The sequence below is a fragment of the Notechis scutatus genome, chromosome Z (assembly GCF_049901735.1).
Source record: "Notechis scutatus isolate UNSWTSFEM ecotype Mainland chromosome Z, rNotScu1.2, whole genome shotgun sequence".
Classification (NCBI taxonomy): Eukaryota; Metazoa; Chordata; class Lepidosauria; order Squamata; family Elapidae; genus Notechis; species Notechis scutatus.
This window is the reverse complement of record NC_142025.1, coordinates 1534284-1559000: the sequence shown is the minus strand read 5'-3', so window position 1 is coordinate 1559000 and position 24717 is coordinate 1534284. Positions and strand designations below refer to the sequence as shown.

Below are 24717 nucleotides of genomic sequence, written 5' to 3'. Positions count from 1 at the left end.
AATACAGGTAGTCCTTGACTTACGACCCCCGATTGAGTCCAGAATGTTGCTAAATTGGAAATTGATGGCCCCATTTCTTTGCTTAACATTTGTTAAGCGAATCGCTACAGTTCTTAAGTGAATTACAGGTCATTAAGTGAACCCAACTTCCCCATTCATTTTGCTCGTAAGAAGTTCGCAAAAGGGTGACCCCTGGGACACGGCGACCATCATAACTAGGAGCCAGTTGTCCGAAGTCTGAGATTTGACTTCTTGACTATGGGGATGCTGCCGTGGTTATAAGGGTGAAAAATGGTCGTAAGTCACTTCTTCAGTGCCCGTTGTAACTTTGAACAGTCACTAAGTGGACTGTTGTAAGTCGAGGACTATCTGTACTCTACTCAGCCCTGCTGTGACTCATTCAGTCTGCCGGCTAAAGTATCCATCCTGATGGAGAGGAAGGGGAAAAAAACATATCAGAAATCGGGCCATTGTAGGGGGTAAGGCATTCATCGGCTCCGGTTCTCTTAACACAACCGCACAACTCGCAACCGGAAACTTCTACGGTTGATTGGCGCAGAAATGAATCGCCTGATTTCATTCTGGTTGACTTATCTCTACCCAAGTATCTGATTTCTGATTCGGTCCATGCAGAGGGGGGTGGGGAGAGAAACAACAACCCCGAAACACTAAATTTTATTTTATTTCATTGGTTGGTTTTGCCTTTTAGTTTTGCTGCTAACAACACCTTATAATTGGTTGCACAATTGTAACGGCTGTCGAGCTAGGGAACTCAGACAATTGGGTGTAAAATAAACGAGATTTGCAGTGGGGGGGATGCAAAAACAATATCTTCACCTACTGCTGTTTTACTAGGTTGTGTAAGAAAGAGTGCGGGAAGATTGGGGAAAAGGCTGTCCAGGTGTTGCTGTTTTTTGTTTTAAATCAGGCCAAATTTCTTTTTATGTGCCGTTTTGTTCTTTGCAATTAAGGGGGGGAAAAAAACCTACCCTCTTGGCTGAGACTCCACAGCCCATTTTTATTCCTCGGGCCGGGGGTGGTTGAGGGGGCTGGGGGTCCCTGCATTGTTTTTTCAGATCCAGTGTACAGCTGGCTAAAAGCACTGAAAATGGGGAAGGAGTCAGGGGTCCGAAGGAGAGGCAAATTGTGGGGTCTCTGGTGCCTGAGCTTGGAGGGGGTTCCTTTGCAGCCGTCTCGTGACCCAACTAGGCAACGTCATCCATGCTAGAGGAGGAGGGGGAGGAAGGACTGGGGGTGGTGGAATCCAGGGTGTTTTCTGAGCTTGGATGGGGGTATTTTGCAGACGTTTTGCGACCCAGCTAGGTAATGTCATCAGTGCTAGAAGGCAGCGGGTTTTGTGGAGAGGAGTAAATAACATCATCCGTGCTGGGAGGGAGGAGGACTGTGAGGTCCAGACGTTTCATGACTGAACTAGGTAACATCAGTACTACAAGGGAGTAGGGATATGAGAAGAGGGTGGGGGGTCCTTGATCCTCTCAGAGCTTGTTTTCTTTCAGACGTTTCAGGACCCAGCTAGGTAACATTATCCGTGTTAGAAGGGAAGGGGGCTGGCTCTCTGTTTAGCTCCCCACTCTTCTCGCTTTGTAAAAAGCAAGGCAATTTCTGGAGGCCCTCCAACAACTCCGCCATTGACAGACACACAGAGGCAAACCACGTTTACACGCCGTTCAAAAGAGGCAATTAAAAAACCTAAAAGGGAGGTAAGACCAAAAGGCCAGTCAGCACCCCAATAAACAGAGATTAACACCACACTAACAATACAATAAACAGCAGCTCAATTAAGGAAACACCTTAATCGACACTGAAAGAGCAAGCCGAGGTGAATAAAACCACACACTCCCTTACGCCGATGATGTAACCTAGTTGGGTCATGAAATGTCTGCAAGAAAACCACCCAGTTCAGAGAGCACCGAGGACCTCACAGTTCTCCTCCTCCTTCTCTTCCTCCCCCCTGCAAATCCCACTTCCTTCTAGCATGATGATGTTACCTAGTTTGTAATAAAACGCCTGCGTTAACAACCTTGGAAATCCTTGGTCCAAAAATGACTCCATTCCCCAACGGGCAATTCAGTTTTTCCAAACGGGAAGCTCCCGAAACAGTGGCGCCCTCTCAATCTCACAGGTCTTTTCCCAGCCCCATGGTTCCTGTAGTCGCCAGACGTGGCTGTTCTGTGATCTGCCCCCAGGGGGTGTGGAAATCCAGCCAATGGGGTGGGTGGGGGGTGTGATGATTGGCAGGTCGTGCGGCCCAAAGGGGGTTCTCTGCGAAGGCCAGCCCACGTTGACACCAGAAAGTGGCTCCTAGAGGGCATCTAGAAGGACTCTTGTGTTCCCCGCCTGCGTACTGTGTCTCCATCGTATGTGAACACTCCTGTAAATGCTCCTCGTGCAGAAATAGACGCAAATAAACCTGGGCTCCGGACACATCTGAATTGTGAGCTGCGTTCCAGGTTGCAGAGGGCGGTCAGACCACCTCGGCCAGTGTGTCTCCATGTGAATGTAAAACCGTCGACATGCGTTAATGTGAAATCATGTATGTAAACCATCCCATGATCCTTTTTGGGGGGGGGGGGCGCAGACCAAGCATCTGCGAAGAGAAGTGGGGAGTGTGGCTGTATCTCTGTTCTCCCTCTTGCAAATATACGTAACTTGAAACCCTTCCCTGATTGTGAGTCTCTTCATTTCCTTCGCCCCACGTGTGTGTTATCTGTGGCTGCTGCATTTGGCTGAAAATGGACATACGACAGTTCACTTAGTGACCGTTCCAAGTTTTACAACAGCCCTGGAAAACAGGGACTTAGGAATGTTTTTCAAACAATCGTTGTAGCATCCCCACAGTCACATGGTCAAAATGCAGTTGCTTGGCCACTGACTTATATTTATGACGGTTGTAGTGTCCAGTGGGTCACGCAAACCCCTTTTGCCATCTTCAGACCAGCGAAATCAACGGGAAAAGCCAGATTCGCTTAACAACTGTATTCTTAACCACTGCAGCGATTCATTTAACAACCGGGATAAGAAAGTTGGTAAAAAACAGGGAGATTCATGCCGTCTCGCTTTGCAACAAAATTTGGGATTCGATTGTGGTCGTAAGTCAAGGACTACTGTACATAGGGGTCTGCAAGTGAGCTTGGGAAACAGAAGGAAGATGAAAATCTCAAGATTCAGTTAATTTTAACTTAATTCAGTTAAAATTAAGATCAGACTTGGCCATTTTATGGCCCTCTTTATTCTTAATTTTTTTTTTAAATTCTTTATTGGCTAAGTTAGACTTAGATCTAGAATAACTTTATTGTTATTATGAATGTCCACTCATTGGCATCCATTAAAACGAAATTTCATTGCATACAGCTGTCAAAGGGTCACCACCTCCAATATACACTACATAAACATGATAAAATAAATTCAAAATAATGCAGATACCCACCTATATTATATGACAGAGAGAAGCAACACAGTCTAGTTTGGATGTATAAATGTACATAGAGAGAGAAACAAATATTGCAAGTTTACCATAAGGAACAAAGCTGTTACAGAATCTGAGAGTCGTATTAATACTTTGAAACCTCTTCCCAGAGGGGAGCAACAGAAACAGTCTGTAAAGTGGGTGTGTGGGGTCTCTCACAAGGCTTCAAGCTCTAAGCACAGGGTGCTTGTAATCAGCATCCTGAATAGGGGAAACAAGCTTCCTATAATCCCGACTGTCCTCACCACTCTCTGTAGGGACTTTCTCTCTGCTGTCCTCACCACTCTGTAGGGACTTTCTATCTGCTGTCCTCACCACTCTCTGTAGGGACTTTCTATCTGAGGCACTGCTGCCACCAAACCAACCGGATGCAGTTCGTTAAAATACTCTCAGTTGTGCCTCTGTAAAAAGTGTCCAAGACAGTAGAAAGATGCGCTCTCCTCATCCACACTTCACTAAGGGCGACGTGTGGAGAGCAGATCGTTCGTTATCTGCACCCCCAGATACTTCATACTGTTGACCACCTCTATAGCTGCATCCTTGATGTTGAGTGGAGTATGACTCTGCTGGCTCTTTCTAAAATCTGCAACGTTCTCCTTTGTTTTATTAACATTTAGAAGCAGGTTAATTTTATGGCACAAGTCCACCACAAGTCTTTATTGTCATCCCGGATAAGACACACAAGGAATTCGTCTCCAGTGCGTAAGCTTTCCACATACACACAAGTAACAAGGGATAAATCATTATAATCATAGATAATCGTAGATATCCCTTTGGGCCCATGTGGATTGCTTTTATTTTGAAGTCTGCTGTTCTCCCCCCCTCCCCGCCACCCAATTTATGTATGTATGTGTACATGCCTACACAGAACTTGGATATTTGGCAACTGGTTCCTATTTATGACGGTCGCAGTGTCTTGGGGTCATGTGATCTTTTGTGACCTTTGGGTCAACAAAGCCAATGAGGAAACCAAGTTCACTTCACAGCTGTATTCCTAACATAACCACTGCGGTCATTCACTTAACAACAGGGGCAAGAAAGGTTGTAAAAGGGAGCAAAATTCACACTGTCTCCCTTAGCAACTAGAATTTGGGGGTTGATTGTCATCATAAGTCAAGGACTGCTGCCTTTTAAAGCATTTAGGGTATGTGCAAATGACCTTGGGAGACTGTGCGCATACTCACAAAATTCAGAGATTTGGCAAACTGACTCAAATTTACGACGGGTCGCAGCGTCCCCGGCTCATGCGATCCTCTTTCTACGACCTTCTGACAAAGAAAAGCCAGGGAAAAGCCACTTAATGACCGCATGACTCACTGAATAGCGGTGGGGATTCCCTTGAAACAAGGGTCGCAAGGAAGTTCGTAAAACGGGGAAAAACTCAGGTTAACAAAACTTCTCACTTAGCAACGTAACTTCTGGGATTGATTGTGGTTGTAAGTCAAGGACTTCCTATATTTGTTTTCTAACCAGGTGGTGGGTCTCCTTAATCCAGGGGCCCCTGAGATGCATGTAGGGCCATCACACACACACCCCACACGCAGTTGAAGTCTTCAAGGAGCCAAGTTTGAGAATCTTCAGGTTGTGAAACATTTTAACAAGAGTCTTGAAATCTTGTCCAAGTTTCTCTCCGTCCCATTTTTTTTTTTTTTGGTTCCAAATCTTTTTTTCTCTTTATTTTTTAATTTTGTACTCCTTTGAAATCCAACAAATAAACATAAATACATGCATACAAATGCAGTCTTCAACACACAACCATTCACTTAGCGGCCAGAATTACAAGGGCACTGAAAAAAGTGACTTATGACCATTTTTCACACTTAGCGACCGTTGCACGATCTAGATTTGGACATTTGGCCACTGACTTGTATTTATGATGCTTACACCATCCTTGGGGGGCGGGGGGGTCATATGATTTGCTTTTGCGACCTTCTGACAAGCAAAGTCCATGGGGACGCCGGACTCACTTAACGACCGTGTGACTAGCTGAACAATTGCAGTGATTCACTTAACAACGGTGGCTACAGAGCTCATAGAACAGGGCAAGGCTCAATTAACAATCGCCTCGCTTAGCAACAGACATTTTGGGCTCAATTGTGGTCGTACGTGGAGGACTACCTGTTGTAAACATGAGGCAGGGATGAACACCAAGTTGGGAGTTTTATTCTGAAGGCAATCGAGAAGGCAGAGGAAAGGAGGAGGCCCCCCAGAGGCCTCAAAGACCAGGGAGGAAAGGGGGCCATTTTGAAGGCCACCTCCCTCTCTCTTCTGGGGGGCTCCTTCCGTGGCAGCGAGCGTGGACCAGATCAGGCCACGCGGGGAGGAGCCATCTTCTCATGCGGTATGGAATCTTCTCTTTGGATGAGCCTGAGCGATGATCGACCCGCTCATCAGGTCCTTCAGCTGGACAAGGGACTAGAACTCACCACCTCCTGGTGATTGGCCCAAAGTCACCCAGCTGGCTTTCATGTCAAAGGTGGAGCTAGAACTCACTGTCACCTTGTGATTTGCACAGTCACCCAGTCACCTTTCATGCCTAAGGCAGGACTAGAACTCCCCATCTCCTGGTGATTGGAACAAAGTCACCCGGCCAGGTGTCGAGTCCCACTCAGCCCCCACTCGTGGGGTCCCATGAGAAGAACGGAGACCTTCAGGCAAACGTTCTCCAGATCTTCTACAGGGGACTTCCTGCTAGCTCTGCACTCAAGATATTCTGCAATAGATGCCTTAAAGCAGGGGGCCCCAACCATGGCCACTTTAAGGCTTGTGGACTTCAACTCCCAGAGTTCCTCAGCCGGCTTCGCAACTTTAAGGCTTGAGGACTTCAACTCCCAGAGTTGAATCACCGCATTTGTTAAGTGAATCACCACATTTGTTAAGTGAATCACCACATTTGTTAAGTGAATCACCGCATTTGTTAAGTGAATCACTGCATTTGTTAAGTGAATCACCGCATTTGTTAAGAGAATCATCGCATTTGTTAAGTGAATCACAGCATTTGTTAAGTGAATCGCCGCATTTGTTAAGAGAATCACCTCATTTGTTAAGTGAATCACTGCATTTGTTAAGTGAATCACCGCATTTGTTAAGAGAATCATCGCATTTGTTAAGTGAATCACTGCATTTGTTAAGTGAATCACCGCATTTGTTAAGAGAATCACCGCATTTGTTAAGAGAATCATCGCATTTGTTAAGTGAATCACTGCATTTGTTAAGTGAATCACCGCATTTGTTAAGAGAATCACCTCATTTGTTAAGTGAATCACCGCATTTGTTAAGTGAATCACCACATTTGTTAAGAGGATCACCGCATTAGTTAAGTGAATCACCACATTTATTAAGTGAATCACCATATTTATTAAGTGAATCACCTCATTTGTTAAGTGAATCACCGCATTAGTTAAGTGAATCACCATATTTATTAAGTGAATCACCACATTTGTTAAGTGAATCACCGCATTAGTTAAGTGAATCACCACATTTATTAAGTGAATCACCATATTTATTAAGTGAATCACCTCATTTGTTAAGTGAATCACCGCATTTGTTAAGTGAATCACCTCATTTGTTAAGTGAATCACCACATTTGTTAAGTGAATCACCTCATTTGTTAAGTGAATCACTACATTTGTTAAGAGAATCACCGCCTTTGTTAAGTGAATCACCTCATTTGTTAAGTGAATAACCACATTTGTTAAGTGAATCACTACATTTATTAAGTGAATCACTGCATTTGTTAAGTGAATCACCACATTTGTTAAGTGAATCACCGCATTTGTTAAGTGAATCACCTCATTTGTTAAGTGAATCACCGCATTTGTTAAGTGAATCACCACATTTGTTAAGAGGATCACCGCATTAGTTAAGTGAATCACCACATTTATTAAGTGAATCACCATATTTATTAAGTGAATCACCGCATTTGTTAAGCGAATCACCGCATTTGTTAAGTGAATCACCGCATTTGTTAAGTGAATCACCTCATTTGTTAAGTGAATCACCGCATTTGTTAAGTGAATCACTACATTTGTTAAGAGAATCACCGCCTTTGTTAAGTGAATCACCTCATTTGTTAAGTGAATCACCACATTTGTTAAGTGAATCACCGCATTTGTTAAGAGAATCACCTCATTTATTAAGTGAATCACCACATTTATTAAGTGAATCACCATATTTGTTAAGTGAATCACCGCATTTGTTAAGTGAATCACCGCATTTGTTAAGTGAATCACCGCATTTGTTAAGTGAATCACCGCATTTATTAAGTGAATCACCGCATTTGTTAAGTGAATCACCGCATTTGTTAAGTGAATCACTACATTTGTTAAGAGAATCACCGCCTTTGTTAAGTGAATCACCTCATTTGTTAAGTGAATCACCTCATTTGTTAAGTGAATCACCGCATTTGTTAAGTGAATCACCTCATTTGTTAAGTGAATCACTCCCTCTCTCCCTCTCTCTCTTTCTCTCTCTCTCCCCCTCCCTCCCTCTTTCCCTTCCTTCCTTCCACTCTCTTTTTTTCTCTTTCTTTCTCTCTCTTTTTCTTTCCCTTTGCTGTTGCAAAATTAATGGTGATGGAAGCTGAAGGTGCAAATCATCTTAGCAAAAAAACACTATTTCAAAACACAGATCTGGCCCTCTTGAAAATACATGGAGTCCTCAACTTACAACAGTGACCATCTTAGTGACCGTCTGAAGTTACCATGTCCTGAAAGAAGGGGACATGACCGTTTCCCGACATTTATGACCATCGAAGCCTCCCCCTCGTGGTCACATTTATGGTGGTTGCAGTGTCCTTGGGGGTCCCACGATTCCATTTTGCAACCATCTGACAAGCAAAGTCAACGGGGAAGCTGGATTCACTTCACCGCGGGTAGCTCACTTAACATCTGCAGTGATTCGCTTAACCACTTTGGCAACGAATGTCAGAAAACACACTTAACAAATGTCTCACTTAACAACTGAAATCTTGGGCTCAGTTGTGGTCATGAGACGAGGACTTATGTAGGGATCTCGTCTCATATCAGATCTGTCAAGGTCTGGCTGGACTCCATCTGCCCCATGGAGCTTGGGGTGACCGTTCATTTCACTCTTGATGGTCAAGCAGGATGATGGTCAGCCACCCAGGCCAAGAATGACCCAAGTCTTGATCAGGTCCACCTGTCCATGGCTGGTGGAGCTCCTTAAACTACGAGTCTTAGCTGTCAACCAGGGAGGAGAACGACAAACAGAGTCTCAGGAGACGCAGCAAAAATGGGTTCCTAGGATAACCTCACAGGATGGAGGCACCGATCCTTTCCTACTTAGGATTTCCAAACCCAACTGTGGACTGCCCAATGCGCATCCTTTCTCAAACAGCGTCCCTCAAGAAGGGAGTTCAGAAAGGGTCAAAGTTGGCCCAATTTGGTAGAGAGATCTTCAACGGAGGTTAACATCATGTTTTCCTCAGAAGAGAGGACCCAAGGCCTTGTCCTGGATCAGGCCACCATCAACTCATCCCAACTGGCTGGCATGGCTGATGATGGGATGGTCCAACAGCCAGAGAGAGAGCTGAAGAAAGGAAGGAAGGAAAGAGGGAGGAAGGGAGGGAACAAGGGAGAGGGAGGGAAGGGAGGGAAGGGAGGGAGGGAGGAAGGAAGGAAAGGAAGAGTAAGGCAGGGAGGGAGGGAGGGAAGAAGGGAGAGGGAGGGAAGGAAGGAAGGAAGGAAGGAAGAAAAGAAAGAATGAAAGAGGGAGGCAGGGAGGGAGGGAAGAAGGGAGAGGGAGGAAAGGGAGGGAGGGAGGAAAGGAAGAGTGAGGCATGGAGGGAGGGAAGAAGGGAGAGGGAGGAAAGGGAGGGAGGGAGGAAAGGAAGAGTAAGGCATGGAGGGAGGGAAGAAGGGAGAGGGAGGGAAGGAAGGAAGGAAGAAAAGAAAGAATGAAAGAGGAAGGCAGGGAGGGAGGGAAGAAGGGAGGGGGAGGGAAGGAAGGAAGGATGAAAGAGGTGGTGAAGAGGGGGGAGACTGCCAGCAGGGTCGAGGAGAGCCGCATCTCTCCTCCCCAGCTAGCCATTAGTCCCTTTCCCGAAGGTGGTTGCAGCGGTGGTCAGAAATGGCCATGTGCAGGAGGAAGATAAGAGAAAGTTTTGGTTGACCAGGTTAAACTGAAAAAGCAACAACGCAAGGTACCCTGGAATTGGAACTATAAAAAATAACATTGTTCCCAAAGAAGACTTGGAAGCAGCGAAGGAGAGAGGGAAGGGAAAGGATTTGGCGTTTTTTTTTCTTCCCTTCCTTATACTGACACGATTGTACTCCATTTTATGACCTCTTTACCATACTCTTGAAGGGAATCAGCCAGGTGGTTGTTAACTGGATTATGGACTGCGATTGTTAGAAGCCAGTTGAGAAGAAGATCACAAATATGGAGCATAAATACATGCCAGTTGCCAAGCATCCAAATTTGGATCACATGACCATGGAGATTTTTCTTATGGTCGTAAATATGCTTATAAGTCACCTTTTCTTCCTTCCTTCCTTCACTCCTTCCTTCACTTACTTTCTTTCTTTCTCTTTCTTTCTTCTTCCTCCCTTTCTTCCTTCACTCCTTCATTCCTTCCCTCCCTTTTTTATTCCTCTCTTTCTCCCTCATCCTTCCTTCCTTCACTCCCTCATTCCCCTCCCTCTCTCTCTTTCTTTTTTCTTCCACCCTCCATCTCTCTCTCTCTTTCTTTCTTTCTTTCTTTCTTTCTTTCTTTCTTTCTTTCTTTCTTTCTTTCTTTCTTCCACCCTTCCTTCCTTCCACCTTCCTTCTTTCTCTCTGTCTCTCTCCCTCTCCTTCCCTTTCTCTTTCCCCTTCTCCTTTTCTTTCTTTCTTTCTTTCTTTCTTTCTTTCTTTCTTTCTTTCTTTCTTTCTTTCTTTCTTTCTTTCTTTCTTTCTTTCTTTCTTTCTTTCTTCCTTTTCTCTTTCTTTTTTATTTTTACCATCAAAAGTGTTTCCCTCCAGGGTAAAAAAGGAAAAAGAACAACTGTGGTGCAAAGGAGTTTTTATTACGCAATTTGGTTTTGTTATGCTAAATATATCAAAATGAGAGGTAAAAATAATAATAAGTCATTGAATTTGTAAGATGGAAAACGAAGCTATAGATCTCAGGAGGGGAAGGGATATTTTAACCCTGCTCTGTTTCAGTCTGTTCCTTCATCCGATCCAGATAATCAGAGGCAACACAACAAGTGACAGATCAATCTAGTGTTCAAGGGCCTCTTTTGGCACCTTCGACAGATCAAACTGGAGAGCTTGAGTTGCCTTCTGGGGAATTCCTCGTCTTTGTTTTGGATTTTTCTTTCTGTATTCTGTTTCTTTTTGTGTGTGTGGGTCTTGGTGAAGTGAAACCTTTCTTTCTTTCATCCTTCCTTCCTTCCCTCCCCCTCCCTGCCTTCCTCTTTTCATTCTTTCTTTTCTTCCTTCCTTCCCTCCCTCTCCCTTCTTCCCTTCTTCCCTCCCTCCATGCCTCACTCTTCCTTTCCTTCCTCCCTCCCTCCCTTTCCTCCCTCTCCCTTCTTCCCTCCCTCCCTGCCTCCCTCTTTCATTCTTTCTTTCATCCTTCCTTCCTTCCCTCCCTCTCCCTTCTTCCCTCCCTCCCTGCCTCCCTCTTTCAATCTTTCTTTTCTTCCTTCCTTCCTTCCTTCCCTCCCTCTCCCTTCTTCCCTCCCTCCCTCCCTGCCTCCCTCTTCCTTTCCTTCCTCCCTCCCTCCCTCCCCTCCCTCTCCCTCCCTCCCCTCCCTCCCTCACTCTTTCCTTCCTTTCTTCAGCTCCCTCTCTTTCCCCTTCCCCTTCTACTTTTCTTACCTCCTTTTCTCTTTCTTTCTCATCTTTACCATCACAAGCGTTTCCTTCCAAAGTAAAAATAAATAAAAGTGAACCGCTGTGGTCCAAAGGAGATTTTATTATGCAATTCGAACGTATAAAAACGAGAGGTAAAAACCCAATAATTTGCAAGGGGCCAGCGAAGTCTTCCAAAGCTGCCAGAGATCTCGGGAGGGGAAGGGGTGTTTTTCCCCTCCTCCGGTTGGCTCTGTTCCTTCATCCGACCACGGTGGCGATGACCGGCCCATATCGCCTCACGAAACGGCCTACTTTCCTCGCGGCTCTCCTCCAGCGACGCTGGTGATCCGGTTCAGCTGAATCAAGAAGATTTCATGAGATCCACGGTCGGGGGTGCGATTTCCATTCAGGCCCTTCCTTAAAATCCCTTTAGAGCAGCGTTTCCCCCAATTGAAGGCGCTTGGACTTCAACTCCCAGAATGCACGCTGGCTGGGGGATTCTGGGAGTGGCAGCCCAGCCATCTCCATGCGTCCCACTTTGAAAAACTCTGGTCTAAACGCCCCCCAGGCCGACATACTTACATCGTTACGTGTTTCATTCAATCTTGGTGATTCCGGGATAACCAAATAACTTTAGGGAGAAAGATCCGTGGAGGATAAGCAACATTTACACCTGACCCAAAGAGGCCTTTGACAAAACCGGGAACTGGGCTGAAGCTGCCGCATTCTGGCTACGTGTCAGTTTGTCATAGCCCATCTTCTGAACAAGCCACGGATGGCAAGCTTTGATCTCGCCATCAATCGTGGTTTGCAACACTCAGGAGCTGGACGGACAGGGTCCTGAACGCACCCTGGTTTGGTGGAGGCCCGATAGCTCAGCAGTGCGTTCAGCAGGAAAGAGGCTGAAATGCCGGTTAATTTCCAGGATTTGAGGTAGATTTGAGGGGATTGGGACGCAGCTTCTCTCCCAACACACAACGTGACATTGGGTGAAATATGTCGCATTACTCGGCTCTCTCACACTATAGCATCACGTGACGTTATGTTATAAGTCAACATACAGGCAGTTCTCGACTGATGACGGCAACGGAGCCCAGAATTTCTGTTGTTAAGTGAGACAACGGTTAAAAAAAACTTTTGCCTCGTTTAACGACTTTTCTTCCCACGTTTGACGAATGAATCCCTGCAGTTAGTTTCATGGTCGTTAAGTGAACCTGGATTCCCCATTGACTTTCCTTGTCAGCAGGTCGCTAAAGGACCCGCTGGGAGGCTGCGACCATCGTAAATGGGAGTCCGTTGTAAAGCGCCTGGATTTCCCTCACATGATCAAGGGGATCCTGCAGTGGTCGGTCACTAAATGAACCATCGTAAATCGAGGACTGCCCGGGATGCTTTCTACGTTTGAGGAAAAGGAGTTAGAAGCAAAACTCACCTCTTGGTCAATGTCCTCACACTGGACGCTAAGAATCGGGGGTTCCTGTTGCGCCCAGTAGATTCCGGAACAATCTTGGTCCAGCTGTGCGAGACAACACAACAAGGGTCAGGATGCACAAAGGCTGCGTTCCACACACACACACACACACACACACAGGCCTCCCCCCTGTTAGGGCTGGTGGGGCCACGTGGGGCCTGCTCTCTGTGGTCCAAATCCCCCTGCCAGCATGCTTGGACTTCAGTGCCTGTCAGGGAATTATTATTATTATTATTATGGGAGTTGAAGTCCCTGCATTTTAAAATGGCTGAGCTTGAGAAACGCCAGCCTGGACTTATAGAGCCTAAAGTTAAGAGAGTTGTGTGGAGAGCATCTAGTCCAGCCCCCTGCCAATGCAGGAATCCAGGATTATGAACCCCGTTGTTCTCCTGGGAAAAGCACCCAGGGTGTGTGTGTGGGGGGGGGTTGAATGGAAAGGAGGGAGGGAGGCAGAGATAAAGAAAGAGAGAGAGGGACAGACAGACAGACAGACAAGAGAATAGACAGGATAGACAGAGAGGATAACGCTGCATCAGACACTTGGACCTGGTTCAAACACGCCTGGATTCTCCCTGCTTTCTGCCCCTCCCTGGTCAGTGGCCCCCACACTTCGCAAGGGGCTCCTCGTGGCAGGGAACCCCCAAAGCAGTCAAAACAGGAGAGCGTGGCCTGCGCCCCACAGCTCCTCCGCCCCCAGGAGGAAACCGAGGGGGAGAACCAGGCAAGGACGACGGCACAGAGGAGCTCACCCCATCTTCTTTGAAGTCGCACTGGGTCAGGTTTTGGCTCTGCGGCGAGGAGGGACACACCGTCTCCTTGATGGAGAACTTCAGCCCCTGGGGGGTCTTGCTGTCGGGGTCCTGCAGGAAGCAAAGGCGGGGGGCAGAAGAGGACACAAAATGAAACCCCAGAGGATCCCCCCAACCCACAAGGCCTCCGTGGCGGCTTCGCAAGAGCCTCAGCTCCAGGGAGTTTAGATCCCCCTTCCTTCCTCCACGGAAGCCGGGTTTCTCCCACAAAGTGGACTAGAATCCAGGAAATTAGGGAAGCCGTTGCAGGCAAGGGGGGGGGGAGTGTTTCTGGCAATTCTGTCATCACAAGGTTTAAACTGTGAATTTTCCCACAATTTTGCATTCCAAAAGCCCTTCGGTATTGTTTTCTATTATTGGTAAATGGTATCAAACAATACATGGTGGCCTTCTGGGTTGTTTGGGAGGAAGGGAAAGGAAGGGAAGGGAAAAGAAAGGAAAAGAAAGGAAAAGAAAGGAAATCCCCAGGATCCCACCGACCCTCCTTCCCATGGGGCCAAGACCCCTCCCCAATCCCCCCCCCAGGCTCACCCAGTCCGGCTGGGGTTCAGCCTCCAGCAGGCGGAAGGCAAACTCGGAGGGTCCCTGCTGGTTGTAGAGGTCAATGGCTGAGGCGACGACCTGCTGGTGGGTCAGGACCCGGCTCTGGGGGTCTGCGGCAGCCAAGCCCAGGAAAAGCAGAACGGCCCAGGCAGCGGTCATCGCACTCAGGTGCCTTCTCCAAGGGGGAAACCGAGTCTTCTTGCTGGCCCAGCCTGGAAAGGCCGCTTGGGGCTGCCCTATTTATAGCCCCAGGTAGGTGGGGGTAACAGGTGGCTTCCTCCCATCGCCCCCTCCCCCCAGGAGAGGGAAATGTGGGTTTGGTGTCCAACCGACAGAGAGGGGGAGAAGACGGTTGGAGGAGCCCTGTCGAAATCCCTCTTGTGCAACAGAGCATTTGGGGAAGCTTCGGGGGTCTCTGGGTTAGGGGGGGAGAAAACCCACTGGAATGAGGCAGCCAAATCCACCCATCAGTTGGAAGAAGCTGAGTGGGAGGGTTTAGATCAGGTTTATGGTTTCTGCTATTTGGAGTTTGTTTTCTTTGGGGTAACATCTCTCGTTCTCTCTGTTTCTCTCTCTCCCTCATCTATCTATCTATCCATCTATCTTTATTATTTTTACAAATAACTCAAGACTGAACATATCCAACACAATTTCCTCCTCTTTTCTCTCTTCAGAACACCATCCCTGCGAGGTGAGTGGGTCTGAGAGAGTGAAAGTCACCCCGCTGGCTTTCCTGCCTAAGCCTTGACTATAACTCCCGGTCTCCTACTGATTGGCACAAAGTCAGCCAAATGCTTTTCATGCGGAAAGCAGGACTAGAACTCACCAAATAAAGTCATAACTAGTAGCCAGCACATGTTTGTAAAAACAGATCACACCAAGCCAATCTTATTTCATTCTGTGACAAAGGGACTAAATTAGTAGACCAGCGAAATGCTGAGGACGTAATAGACTTAGACTCCAGTAAGGCGTTCGACACAGTAGCCCACAACCAATTTCTGGGTAAGCTGGGAAAATGGAGGATAGTGATTGGCACAAAGTCACCCAAATGCCTATCGTGCTGAAGGCAGGACTAGAACTCCCCGTCTCCTGGTAATTCACCAGCCGGCTCTCCTTCCTAAGGAGGGTCTCGAACTCACCAAATAAAGTCATCACTAGTAGCCAGCACAGGTTTGTTAAAAATAAATCATGCCGAATCAGTCTTGTTTAATTCTTTGATAAAGGGACTAAATTAGCAGAAATGCTGTGGACGTAATAGACTTAGACTTAATTCTTTGATAAAGGGACTAAATTAGCAGAAATGCTGTGGACGTAGTATACTTAGACTCCAGTAAGGTGTTCGACACAGTAGACCACAACTAATTTCTGGGTAAGCTGGGAAAACCTGTGATAGGCAGCATCACCACCTGATGGAGAGTAGCTGGCTGACAAACCGTACTCAACAAGTAGTCCTTAACGGTAGTACTTCTACACGGAGGGAAGTAAGCAGTGGGGTGCCACAAGGCTCCGTCTTAGGCCCAGGGCTCTTCAATATCCTGATAAATGACTTGGATGAGGGATTACAGACTAATATACCTGTTGCACAGAATGTCAGGTACATATGGAAACGTACCACTAGTTTTTTTTTTCATAACTTCTTGTTTAAGGATTATTCTTTATATTATTCATGTTGTTTTGTATTCTTCTATGGACTGCACCAATAGAGACAATAAAGGCTTTGAACCAGGGGTGGGATTCAAATTTTTTAACAACCGGTTATGTGGGCATGGCTTAGGTTGTGGACATGGCTTGGTGGTCATGTGACTGGCTGGGCGTGGCCAACTCCACATCACTCACATCGAGGCATGCATCTCCTCGCCTGGCCTCTCATGACTGTGGGGATGCTGCAACAGTCGTAAGTCTGAAAAATGGTCATAAGTCACTTTTTTCAGTGCCATTGTAACTTTGAATGGTCACTCCACACAAGCAAAGTACCAGCAAAGGAGGGGGAAAAAACTCCAGAGAAGTTCCTGAGACAGGAAGTCCAGTCCTGCCAAGAATGTAATAAGAGTTAATGGAGAGGCAGTTTCTGTAAGCAACACCAGAATGTTTCCTTCCGGCCTTCCTTACAGGATTAGCCTAGTAATTTCTTCTAACAACCGGTTCTCCAAACTGCTTAGAATGTTAACAGCCGGTTCTAGAGAATAGGTGCGAACTGGTAGAATCCCACCCCTGATCTGAACTTATTAGAAAGGGAACACAACAAAATTGCAGATGACAGTAAGCTGGCAGGAATAGCCAACTCCCAAAAGACAAGCTCAGGATCCAAAAAAGATCTTGACAGACTTAAACAATGGGCCCAATGATCCAACGACATGACCTTTAATTTGGAGAAAAGCAAGGTTTTACACACCTGGGCAGGAAAAACCAAAGGTACAAGTACAGATCAGGCGAAACCTGGCTCAAAATCAGTCGCTGTGAGAGGGACCTTGGGGTCCTAGTGGACAATCACTTGTACAGGAAGTCCTTGACTTACAACAGTTCATTTAGTGACTGTTTAAAGTTACAACGACATTGAAAAAAGTGACTTATGACCGTTTTTCACAGTGATGGCCTTTGCAACATCCCCATCAACATGTGATTGAAATTCAGGTGCTTGGCAAGTTATGACCGTTGCTGTGTCCCCGGAGCGGGGTGTGTGTGTCAGGTGATCCCCTTTTGCGACCTTCTGACAAGCAAAGTTGATGGGAAAGCCGGATTCACTTAATGACCGGGTTACTAATTTATCAACTGCAGAGATTCGCTTAACAACTGTGGCGAGAAAGGTCGTAAAAAGGTTCTAAACTCACTTAAACAATGTCTCGCTTAGCAACATAAATTTGGGGCTCTATTGTGGTCGTAAGTCGAGGACCACCTGTATATGAGCCAGGCAGTGTGCTGCAGCAGCCAAAAAAGCTAGTGCCATCCTGGGTCGTATAAGCAGAGGCACAGAATCAAGATCACGTGAAGAATTAGTGCTGCTCTGTAAATCCCTAGCAAGGCCATACACATACGGGAATCCTGCAGACATTTTTGGTCACCGCAAAGAAGAGCAACGAAGACGATCCAAGACCTCGAGGCTAAAACACAGGAAGAACAGCTGCAGGATTTGGGGGTGGCATCATGAGAGCAGGATTTCAGGATTGGAAGGTCTGCCACAAAGACGAGGGAGTCAAGCTATTCTCCAAAGCAGAGGCCGCCAACCTTTTGGGATCTCAGGGACCACCAAACTCATAATTTCAAATCCCGCGGACCACTACTATGAATTTTGGCTGACGGTGACTTGCTGGTGCTGGTGGGAAAGTCGGTCCCACATTCCAGAACTGCAGGAGTCACAGGACTGGCCCTTTGGGTCGTCCCGGAGCAGCTGCTCCTCCACCTACGTGCACCGGCCTGCCCTGGACTGGAGGAGCTGCTCCGGGATGACCACTCCGGTGACTCCTGCAGCTCTGGAATATGGGACCGACTTTCCCACCAACGTCAGTAAGCCACCCCGGGCGGATTTCCCTCCCCCATTGGTCGTTCTCCATTTGAGCAGAGGGCTGGACTAGAGGACCTCCAAGGTCCCTTCCAGCTCTATTCTATTCTATCTCCTGGTGATTGGCCCAAGATGGCTTTTGTGCCTAAGGCGGAACTAGAACTCCCAGTCTCCTGGTCAAAAGTCTCCCAGCCATCTTTCACGGCTAAAGCGGGATTAGAATTCACCGTCTCTTGTTTCCATCTCTCCCTATTTTATCTAGTCTTTAAAAAAAATATTTTAACATTTTTTATTCTTTATGTTGAATCTTTTAATGTTTGAAGATTCCTCTTGTTTTACCTTGTGAGCCATTCAGAGTCGCTTAACAGGCAATGGGGACCATTACATATTCAGGAAATAAACATATAAATATGGTTGAAATGTTTTTTTTTAAATTTGTTTTCTTGCAAGCCGTCTACGGTGGCTATACAGGTAGTCCTTGACATACAACAGTTCATTTAGTGATGGTTTGAAGTTACAACTGCATCGAAGTGACATGACTGTTTTTCACACTTACGACCGTTGCATGATCCCCATGGCCACATGATCAGAATTTGTATTTATGATGGTCGCAGTGTCCCGTGATCCTCTTTTGCAATGAGGAGGCGAGATTCACGTAACAAGCATGTTAACTAACAACTGCAAGGATTCGCTTAACAACAGAAAGGTCGTACAATGGAACAAAACTCAGCTACAGAAATATTGGACACAATTGTGGTCATAAGTCGAGGACCGCCTCTATAAAGTGAACCGATCGATGCATCCATCAATCAATGGGACGGAAAAAGAGGTTTGCTGACCTGGGAAGAGGAAATTTACTTTTTCTTTTAATACGTCAGAAATCTGCCATTTACTGTTTGAAATTCTTTGCTTTGCTTTGGCTTGAGAGCAGGGAAGCTTCTAAAAATGTCAAAGGCATATAATTTTATTTCCTGATCTTACCTAGGACAGCGGGCCTCAGACAGAGTTAAATGCCGTATTTTAAAGCAGGCAAGGTGAAAATAATCAGTTGACCAATTAAAAAGTTGACTCTGGTTTTCATCAGTTTTCCAACCTATTTGCTGCCCTGCAGGAAAATTCTGATGATCCTTTCCAGTTTTTCAAGATTTATTGATTTATTCTCCCTATTTATCTTGTGACTTTACCTGCCTGGTTGCTTGTGGCAAAATCTCCTTAATCTTAAACGCAGCAAGGCAGCGTTTCTCTGCTTTAGCAATTTTAAGATGCACTTCCACTCCCAGAATCCCCCAGCCAGGATGGGGAATTCATCCAATTTGCTAGATAGCTCATTTGTCATTATTGTCAATATTCATTTTTAACATCAAATAGACCAGGATCAGACTGGACACCAGGATGAGTTAGCTTTTCTTTGGAGAGACTTCTAAATCTTTCCAGAATAACGAATAAAATTAAATTAAAAAGCATTTAACTCCCTGGAAGAGCTGAGAAAGGCAGGTCACCCCTCAATGTGTGGAGTGTAACTTTTGGGCTTTCTTGACATGAGATCTCTTCAGAGGACCACAAGTGGAAATCCAGCCGATCCTTTCCACTCACAGACCCCTGAAGAATGCAAAGAATAATCAAACCCTCCATTTCATCACCTCCAGGCAAAATCTGTGTGGGATTAGAGATTTTTTAGGGGGCGGGAAAGGGACCCTCAAGGACAATCATGCTCTACTCAACCCCCCAGATTTTGCGGGGGGGGGGCATCTTGAGATCTACCTGGAGTGTGGAGGACACCACCTCCCAATTGGTTGAAGTGCTGGAGAAACCACTTCCTAACAGTTGGCCCAGGAGGCATCTGAAGAAGTTCCCCAAATAAGTGCCAAGTCAGCCAACGGTGGGCAGGGATCCTGCGGTGGAGCCTTCCCCCATTTCTTTCCTTGAAGGAGAAAGACCCCCAGATCCCACCTCCCCAAAGACCCACCTACCCTCAAACGGTTTCCTCTCCAGGTGCCACACACGGGCTGTTAGACTTGTGTCACTCACTGCTCCGGCAGTAGAGCGGCCATACCAACCTCTTACGCACCCAGCACCGGCATTCGTGCAATGTGAGTGGGACTGTTCTCCTCCTATGCCCCCAATCTCTTGTAAATCCTTGTTGTTGAAGAGTAGGGGGCCTTGGGGCACCCCACTTTTGAAGAAGAGATTGGACTGGAATAGTGTAGGGCTTCCTATTTGAGCACGGGGTTGGACTAGAAGTCCTCCAGGGTGCCTCCCAACCCTCTCATTCCATGGTTCTGCTTGGGCGGGGGTGGACTAGATGACCTCCTAGGCTCCTTCCAACTCTGTTATTCCGTAATTCTTTTTTTTTTTTAAATATATTCATTTTTGATTGTTTACGTTTCCTTAGCGCTTAATAAACATCGTGTTGTCTGGGTTATTAAATTGCTGAACAGTACGGTTTGCCTTCTTAATCTCCAGCTCTTTTTTCCAACCACTGCTAAAATAAAGTCCATGTTTGATAATGTTCTGTGCCTTCTTTCTGTTTAATCTTCAGCCCTTTCAGTCTGTCCTTTTCGGCACAAACCAGTATCTTCCCAATTATTTCTTCGTCTCGCTGTGTTTCTTCATTTTTCCAGTATTGTGCAACTATAACCCTTGCTGCTGTTAACACATGCAATATTAAACATATACTTTGCTAATCAAGTTCTTCTGATGTTATATCTAATAAAAACAGTTTAGGTTTAAAATCTACATGTTTTCCTATCATCTTTTCTAATCACTTCTGTATTTTTCCTCTTTTTTTTTTTCTTCAACAGAGGTCCACCACAAATGATAAAATGGGCCTGTTTTTTTGGTTACATTTCCATATATGTAACCAAATCTTATATGGTGGGCATGTAGGAAAGCAAGAAAACATTGGATGAAAATACACATAAGGCTAGAAAAGATGATTAAGCAGCATATAGGTTTAAAGCCAGAAATATTTTTGTTAGGTATAATACCAGAAAGCTATGATAAAGGAGCTGCATGCTTAATGCTCCTTGCCCTGATAGCAGCGATAATTGTATTTTCGCAACATTGGAAAAATGAGAAGACCCCACCCGATGACAATATAATTCAGAAAATATTGGACTGTGCAGAGATGGATAGATTGACATTGAAAATAAAAGATAAAAGAGATACAGAGTACTATTCAAGGTGGACTAGGTTTTATCACTGGTTAGGGATAAGAGGTAGAAGTTACATGAAGAAAGATTATTGTTATGTATAAGTAAAATATGAATATTGTTTATAAGTATTCTAGTACAATTAATATGATCATAAATTAGATAATATAATGACAATATTGTTATAATTAAGTGTATTATTATTATTATTATTATTATTATTATTATTATTATTATTATTATTATTATTATTATTATTATTATTATTATTATTGGTATATTTGTTATTTTCTCCTTTTGTAAAATGATGTGCCTGGACAATACACTGTCTTCAAAATATTTATATATAAATAAAAAACTTAACTTAAAAAAAGCATTCTGGTGAGGGAATTCTGAGAGTTGAAGTTTGGGAAACAAATAAACAAAAGATGGATGGATGGATGGATAAATAGATAAGAAAGAGAGAAACAGAGAGAATGAGAGATGTTAAAGAAAACAAACTCCAAACAAGAACAACAGAAACCATAAGGCTGATCTAAACCTTCCAACTGATGGGCTGCCTTGGCTGTTCCATTCCAGCGAGTTTTCTCCCCCAAAACAGAGGACCCCCCACATCCCCTAACCCAGAGACCCCCGAAGCTTCCCCAAATGCCCTGTTGCACAAGAGGGATTTCGACAGGGCTCCTCCAACCGTCTTCTCCCCCCTCTCTGTCGGTTGGACACCAAACCCACATTTCCCTCTCCTGGGGGGGGGAGGGGGGGCGATGGGAGGAAGCCACCTGTTACCCCCACCTACCTGGGGCTATAAATAGGGCAGCCCCAAGCGGCCTTTCCAGGCTGGGCCAGCAAGAAGACTCGGTTTCCCCCTTGGAGAAGGCACCTGAGCGCGATGACCGCTGCCTGGGCCGTTCTGCTCTTCCTGGGCTTGGCTGCCGCAGCCCCCCAGAGCCGGGTCCTGACCCACCAGCAGGTCGTCGCCTCAGCCATTGACCTCTACAACCAGCAGGGACCCTCCGAGTTTGCCTTCCGCCTGCTGGAGGCTGAACCCCAGCCGGACTGGGTGAGCCTGGGGGGGGATTGGGGAGGGGTCTTGGCCCCATGGGAAGGAGGGTCGGTGGGATCCTGGGCATTTCCTTTCTTTTCCTTTCTTTTTTCTTTTCCCTTCCCTTCCTTTCCCTTCCTCCCAAACGACCCAAAAGGCCACCATGTATTGTTTGATACCATTTACCAATAACAGAAAACAATACGGAAGGACTTTTGGAATGCAAAATTGTGGGAAAATTCACCGTTTAAACCTTGTGATGACAGAATTGCCGGAAACGCTCCCCCCTTGCCTGCAACGGCTTCCCTAATTTCCTGGATTCTAGTCCACTTTGTGGGGAGAAACCCGGCTTCCGTGGAGGAAGGAAGGGGGATCTAAACTCCCTGGAGCTGAGGCTCTTGCGAAGCCGCCACGGAGGCCTTGTGGGTTGGGGGGGATCCTCTGGGGTTTCACTTTGTGTCCTCTTCTGCCCCCCGCCTTTGCTTCCTGCAGGACCCCAACAGCAAGACCCCCAGGGGCTGAAGTTCTCCATCAAGGAGACGGTGTGTCCCTCCTCGCCGCAGAGCCAAAACCTGACCCAGTGCGACTTCAAAGAAGATGGGGTGAGCTCCTCTGTGCCGTCGTCCTTGCCTGGTTCTCCCCCTCGGTTTCCTCCTGGGGGCGGAGGAGCTGTGGGGGCGCAGGGCAAGCTCTCCTGTTTTGACTGCTTTGGGGGTTCCCTGCCCTGAGGAGCCCCTTGCGAAGTGTGGGGGCCACTGACCAGGGAGGGGCAGAAAGCAGGGAGAATCCAGGCGTGTTTGAACCAGGTCCAAGAGTCTGATGCAGCGTTATCCTCTCTGTCTATCCTGTCGATTCTCTTGTCTGTCTGTCTGTCTGTCCCTCTCTCTCTTTCTTTATCTCTGCCTCCCTCCCTCCTTTCCATTCAATCTCCCCCCCCCCACACACACACCCTGGGTTCTTTTCCCAGGAGAACAACGGGGTTCATAATCCTGGATTCCTGCATTGGCAGGGGGCTGGACTAGATGCTCTCCACACAACTCTCTTAACTTTAGGCTCTATAAGTCCAGGCTGGCGTTTCTCAACCTCAGCCATTTTAAAATGAAGGGACTTCAACTCCAATAATAATAATAATAATAATAATAATAATAATAATAATAATAATAATAATAATAATTCCCTGACAGGCACTGAAGTCCAAGCATGCTGGCAGGGGGATTTGGACCACAGAGAGCAGGCCCCACGTGGCCCCACCGGCCCTAACAGGGCGGAGGACCTGGACCCCATGGCCCCGTGGCCCCCTTGCCCCCTTTCCTCCCCTCTGGGGGAGGCTCCCCCATGGCCTGTGTGTGTGTGTGTGTGTGTGTGTGGAGCGCAGCCTTTGTGTGTCCTGACCCTTGTCGTGTTGTCTCGCACAGCTGGACCAAGATTGTTCCGGAATCTACTGGGCGCAACAGGAACCCCCGATTCTTAGCGTCCAGTGTGAGGACATTGACCAAGAGGTGAGTTTTGCTTCTAACTCCTTTTCCTCAAACGTAGAAAGCATCCCGGGCAGTCCTTGATTTACGATGGTTCATTTAGTGACCGACCGCTGCAGGATCCCCTTGGTCATGTGAGGAGAATCCAGGCGCTTTACAACGGACTCCCATTTACGATGGTCGCAGCCTCCCGGCGGGTCCCTTTGGCGACCTGCTGACAAGGAAAGTCAATGGGGAATCCAGGTTCACTTAACGACCATGAAACTAACTGCAGGGATTCATTCGTCAAACGTGGGAAGAAAAGTCGTTAAACGAGGCAAAAGTTTTTTTAACCGTTGTCTCACTTAACAACAGAAATTCTGGGCTCCGTTGCCGTCATCAGTCGAGAACTGCCTGTATGTTGACTTATAACGTCACGTGATGCTATAGTGTGAGAGAGCCGAGTAATGCGACATATTTCACCCAATGTCACGTTGTGTGTTGGGAGAGAAGCTGCGTCCCAATCACCTCAAATCTACCTCAAATCCTGGAAATTAATCGGCATTTCAGCCTCTTTCCTGCTGAACGCACTGCTGAGCCATTGGGCCTCCACGAAACCAGGGTGCGTTCAGGACCCTGTCCGTCCAGCTCCTGAGTGTTGCAAACCACGATTGATGGCGAGATCAAAGCTTGCCATCCGTGGCTTGTTCAGAAGATGGGCTATAACAAACCGACACGTGGCCAGAATGCCACAGCCTCAGCCCAGTTCCCAGTTCTGTCAAAGGCCTCTTTGGGTCAGGTGTAAATGTTGTTTATCCTCCACGGATCTTTCTCCCTAAAGTTATTTGGTTATCCCGGAATCACCAAGATTGAATGAAACACGTAACGATGTAAGTATGTCGGCCTGGGGGCGTTTAGACCAGAGTTTTTCAAAGTGGGACGCAGGGAGATGGCTGGGCTGCCACTCCCAGAATCCCCCAGCCAGCGTGCATTCTGGGAGTTGAAGTCCAGGCGCCTTCAATTGGGGGAAACGCTGCTCTAAAGGGATTTTGAGGAAGGGCCTGAATGGAAATCGTCCCCCCCCCCCCGATGGTGGATCTCATGAAATCTTCTTGATTCAGCTGAACCGGATCACCAGACGTCGCTGGAGGAGAGCCGCGAGGAAAGTAGGCCGTTTCGTGAGGCGATATGGGCCGGTCATCGCCACCGTGGTCGGATGAAGGAACAGAGCCAACCGGAGGAGGGGAAAAACACCCCTTCCCCTCCCGAGATCTCTGGCAGCTTCGCTTTGGAAGACTTCGCTGGCCCCTTGCAAATTATTGGGGTTTTTTTTTTACCTCTCGTTTTTATACGTTCCGAATTGCATAATAAAATCTCCTTTGGACCACAGCGGTTCACTTTTATTTATTTTTTACTTTGGAAGGAAACGCTTGTGATGGTAAAGATGAGAAAGAAAGAGA

General features: G+C 46.6%; 2 protein-coding genes and 1 long non-coding RNA gene across 3 annotated transcripts; 2 read left to right on the top strand and 1 right to left on the bottom strand.

The window, feature by feature from the left end:
- The first annotated feature begins 299 nt into the window (after nt 1-299).
- On the top strand, nt 300-2679 carry LOC148128744 (uncharacterized). Its single transcript, XR_015746128.1, has 2 exons — nt 300-1435; nt 1538-2679. It is a non-coding gene; the product is annotated as an uncharacterized LOC148128744 (long non-coding RNA).
- Nucleotides 2680-11456: 8777 nt separating this feature from the next.
- LOC148128743 (cathelicidin-related peptide Oh-Cath-like) lies at nt 11457-14320 on the bottom strand. The gene is given in 5 exon segments (XM_087948343.1): nt 11457-11631; nt 11634-11646; nt 12723-12806; nt 13511-13621; nt 14102-14320. Coding segments are annotated over 5 exon segments (462 nt in total). The 5' UTR covers nt 14273-14320; the 3' UTR covers nt 11457-11548.
- A 7288-nt stretch (nt 14321-21608) lies between these two features.
- Nucleotides 21609-24646, top strand: LOC148128742 (cathelicidin-related peptide Oh-Cath-like). Its single transcript, XM_087948342.1, is given in 5 exon segments — nt 21609-21821; nt 22296-22311; nt 22314-22405; nt 23219-23302; nt 24379-24646. Coding segments are annotated over 5 exon segments (462 nt in total). The 5' UTR covers nt 21609-21650; the 3' UTR covers nt 24478-24646.
- Nucleotides 24647-24717: the final 71 nt, after the last annotated feature.